Raw genomic sequence first — 4,677 nt, 5'->3', positions numbered from 1 at the left:
CTGAAGCCTGTAATTTATTTCCTATAAACAAGTGTTTTGCGCCCTGCTTGGGAGAAGGTGTCTAGTCTAAGCTTTGTGACAAAGCACTATTGGGCGCAATGGAACGAGTTAAGGCTTGAAGATGGTATTCTTCTCAGGAGATGGGAAACTACAGATGGGAAAGTTACGACTTGGCAAACAGTTACACCGAGGAAGTTACGGGAAGTTGTGCTGCGTCAATCTCATGATAATTTAACAGGAGGACATCTCGGAATTAGGAAGACATTGAGTCATCTACGACAAAGATTTTACTGGATAGGTATGAGGCGAGATGTGGAAGAATGGTGCAGGACATGCAGTACATGTAGTTCTAAAAGGGGACCCAAGCATAAGGGATGCCCACCTTATGAAGAGTTGCCAGTGAACATGTCAGAGTTTGTGGAAGTGTTATCAGAAAGGATGGGTGATATTCACCATCAAGTGCGTTCAAACTTGAAAACGTCTGCTGATTCGATGAAGTTATCTTATGATAAGAGATTTACTGAAGTCAGCTTGGAACCAGGAGACAAGGTATGGTTGTATAATCCCAGGAAGACCAAAGGGAAGTCTCCTAAGTTGTATTCTCCATGGGAAGGCCCATATGACATAGTGGATCGTCTCTCAGACGTGACTTTCCGGGTAAAATGTGGTCGGCGAGGTAAGCCAAAAGTGGTGCATGCCAACAGGCTTTGGCATTATCACGGTCTAGGACATTTCAGTTGGGACGAAGTGGAAAACAGAACAAATGACGCTGCTGAAAACGTGCCACATGAAGAAGCCACCGTCGAAGAAGAAACTCTACTCAGTTTTGAGAAGGGAAATGGTGAAACTCTTGATGAAGTTACTACCACTGATGTGACTGTTACTGACGATAGGACATTTCCTGATGATGCAAATGAACTCCACATGAAGCAGAAGCCAACAAGACGGAGACCAGTACGGAAGAAGATACGTCCCGTAAAATTAAGAGACTTTGTTGAATTGTAATTTTGTGATTGTATTTCTGTACATTTAATTAAGTTATTGTTAATTGTTATTGGTTTATTGTATGTGGCTATTGTTCGGGACGAACAATACTAAGGAGGGGCAGTGTTGCGTCAGCGAGGTCACGTGACTCGTTCTCTCGAACCTTCGGGAATTGATGGGAGATTACTAGATATAGGGTAGTCTGGTATATATAAGAGGGTGACAACGCGACGGGACAATAATGTGTGTGTAGACAGTGAGTAATTGATCTGCAGTAAGAGAGTATTATTGAGCACGTTCGTTGTTATAGCGTTTGTTTTAGCGCGATTGTTGAAATTAAGTGTATCGTAAAGTTATATTCGGAAAAAATAAACCAGTTTTATTAAGTAAGGACTTGTGTCGCTAAAGTTTCGTCGGAACGAAGTTACGGAAAGTTAATTAATAAACGGAGACGTAACAGAAAGTTAGCATATTTTCATATGCTTACGCATGCTTTATTTAAGGCTCTTCGTTTTCTTTGTGCTGAATCTGTGATTCACAGAAGAGGTGGGGCTCAAGATTTACGGTATATAGGAGGTATGATTGAGTTTAGACCTGTAGTAGGGTCTTGTTTTAATGTTGCTAATTTATCTTTGTGTGGAATTCCTTTTTTGGCTGGTTTTTATTCTAAGGATTTTATTTTGGAAAGTATGTCTTTTTATAAATTTCTTATTTTTATTTTCTTTGGGATTTCGGTAGAATTAACCGCTTGTTATTCTTTTCGATTGTTTTTCTATGTTATGGGACGAAATTTCTTAATGTTTTTTAGAAATTTTTGGGGAAGGGAAGGTTATAAGAGTTTCTATTACTTTTTTGTCTTTTTAGGCAGTTATTATAGGATCTACTTTAATGTGAATTTTGTTTCCTGTGCCTTGTTTTGTATTTGTACCTTTTTATTATAGGGTTATAAGGGTTTTATGTGTGATGATTAGGTTTGATTGTGTGAGGGGTAAGGAGGAGATATTTGTTTTTTTTTCTGGGGGGGGGGGAGTTTTGATCATTTTTTTAGGGATTATGTGATTTTTACCTTGATCATCTTCAAATCCTATCTTATCCAAGTTAAGTTTAGGGGATTATTTTTTGAAGAGTGATTTGAAGTGGGAAGAGTGAATTGGCCCTCAAAGTGTTTTTTTTTGGGGGGGATGATGATGGGAGCTACGATTTTTCAGGATAATAATTTAAAAATGTAATTGGCATCTTTTGCAGTTTGGATCATGGTTTTTACTTTTTTAATATATCCTTATAGCTTATGATGCTAGGGAAGTTAGTTAACCTGGGGATATTGCTAGGGTAAGTTACCCATTTTAATAATGAAAATATTAAGTGTTGTTTACACTATAGAAATAAAACAGAATTTAACCGATATGGAAGAGTTAGCAGTTCTTCTAGTTCATTCGTATTTCCTCAATAGGAAATTGGTTTCAGTCTTCTCATTAACAGTGAGATGCCTCTTGTTTGGCTTCTATTGAAAATAGAGGTTTTTAACTAAGGGTTCAGGGCGAAACTAAATGCAAATTTTTGCTTTCTATTTTGTTAGGTAAGATTGGGTTTTCCAATAATTTTGGATTGCAAATCAAGTTTTATAATTTAAATACTTACCTTAGTTTTCTCATTCCAGTGCTCCTTGATTTCACTCGTGGAATAGACCTGGGATTAAAATTATGAGGAAGATGGAGAGTGTGATTATGGAGTTTTTTAGGGAGGTAATAGGGCAATTTCTACATCAAAGTAGGTACTTCAGGCGTTTACAAATGCCAGAATCAATGTCCGTCATGGAGAGCCTTCTCCTTGTCTGTTTTGATGTAGCACTTCTTTTGCTATACATCTGTTCTGCACAGTTCCTGGTGCACAAGCTCATGTTCATCTGCACGTGCTGTTCTTAACCACTATACAAATACCTCTGGACATTATGGTGTTGCAAAGTTAGAAGTTGGCCATATATTACATCTACAGTGGTAGTCGTTTCCCGCTCAAATATAAACATGTGAGTGAAATAACAAGTTGCCATATGTTTTGTTGACATTATTAGATATACACGACTTTTTCCGTATAAGTTTAACGTGATAGTTATGATTTAGATAGTTATATTGAGCAAGTGTTATATTTAGCTATCTTTAGAGGAAATAATAGTTCATCAGGTTATTTACGTAATTCTTACGAATCATATGTTGTGTAGATCAATAGTTATGAATTGGGGATTGTTATATTATTGCTTCATGTTACTAGAACCTTCCGAGTCTTTCTCGTTATTTTAATTGAGTATTATTGCATCATAATATCTAATAGTTTGTGGAGTGTTCCAGACCTCTTTCGCGGTATAAACACGCGTCGGAAATTTAATTAGATCTAGACTGCATGATTGTGAGTTTAGCCATAGAGTGTATAGTGGTGATTTTTAAATTGAAATTATCACAAATTGTATTGTAATAACAGAGTAGAGAAGAGTAATTTGTCTTGTTGATTTGGTTCTAAGTTACCTGAATCAACCAGTGTGGACTTTGGTGAAAAAGATATAATTATTCAAAGCTCTCGACATAGTTGTGGTAACCATGAGTTATAGTGATGATTTTAAAGTGAAATTACCTCATATTGTATTGTAATAACAGAGTAGAGAAGAATAATTCTTCTTGTCAAATTGTGTTCTAAAGTAACTGAGCCAGCCTGTTTGGATTTTGATAGAAAAAAAGAGACAATTATTTAAATCTCTGGATACACCTGTGATAACCAACAGTGTAACGAGCATTTGTATATACGTTTCACTTGTTTAATATATACTATTATACAACAAGTGGACTGTGTGCTGTTTGTTTATTGGTGAAATTTATCACCAACAAATCACAGACACCTACTGAAAAGAATCTGGCCCATACATAAAATCTGATACACAGCATGCCATCATGACATACTGCAACTGTTCATTCCAATAAGTTTGACTGTGATTAATAGAGTAACGAAGTGTGAAGTCATGTTACCATGTCAACAAGCACACTGGTTCTAAACAAATTACACATGGTCGACTTCATAGGTACAAACACATTGAAAATGGTGCAGTGTTTCGTACCCGACTGCAGTCACCAGTCCTAGCCAGAAACCTGTTCATTTTTTAGGTTCCCCAAAGGAGAAAAAGAAAGGATGAGATGGATTAGATTAATAAAGTAACATTTCACCTGTAGTCACATATTTGTTTGTAATTAAGCACAAAGCTACACAATGGGCTATCTGTGCTCTGCCCACCACGGGTATCGAAACCCGGATTATAGCGTTGTAACTCCGCATACATACCACTGTGCCACTGGGGGCGTATTCGTATACTTATATCCAAACTTTGTCAAAGCAAACGAGTCACGAATCCGTCTCCATCAAAGTCAAAGTCACGACAGGCCAAACTAAAGCAATATAAAGTTTCTCACATTTCCCTCTCTACTGAACTTTTCTCATTATGAAGTAGGGTTATTTAATTCAGATTATTAATAACAAACACATGTGGCAATCATTATTTAAGTTGTCTAAAAGTTTCTTCCACCTCACCCAAGACATGAAGAATCCAACACAATAATAATAATAAGCAAATAAATAAAGAATTAGAATTGATCTTACACTACAGGTTTTATTTGAACTCGAATCCTATGTTAAGTCCTACACAGAGGTACCAAA

At 36.6% G+C, this 4,677-nt stretch overlaps 1 protein-coding gene across 1 annotated transcript in view; it reads left to right on the top strand.

The window, feature by feature from the left end:
- The window catches only part of LOC111086615 (NADH-ubiquinone oxidoreductase chain 5-like), a 3,827-nt gene extending 1,532 nt beyond the window's left edge, over positions 1–2,295 (top strand). Inside the window, 3 exon segments of the mRNA XM_022390147.1 lie at positions 1,436–1,795; positions 1,797–1,972; positions 2,270–2,295. Coding sequence (XP_022245855.1) covers positions 1,436–1,795; positions 1,797–1,972; positions 2,270–2,295 — 562 coding nt within the window.
- Positions 2,296–4,677: the final 2,382 nt, after the last annotated feature.

This window comes from Limulus polyphemus, unplaced genomic scaffold, assembly GCF_000517525.1.
Source record: "Limulus polyphemus unplaced genomic scaffold, Limulus_polyphemus-2.1.2 Scaffold1255, whole genome shotgun sequence".
NCBI lineage: Eukaryota > Metazoa > Arthropoda > Merostomata > Xiphosura > Limulidae > Limulus > Limulus polyphemus.
Note: the sequence above shows the minus strand (reverse complement) of the source record. Positions and strands in the feature narration are given on the sequence as shown.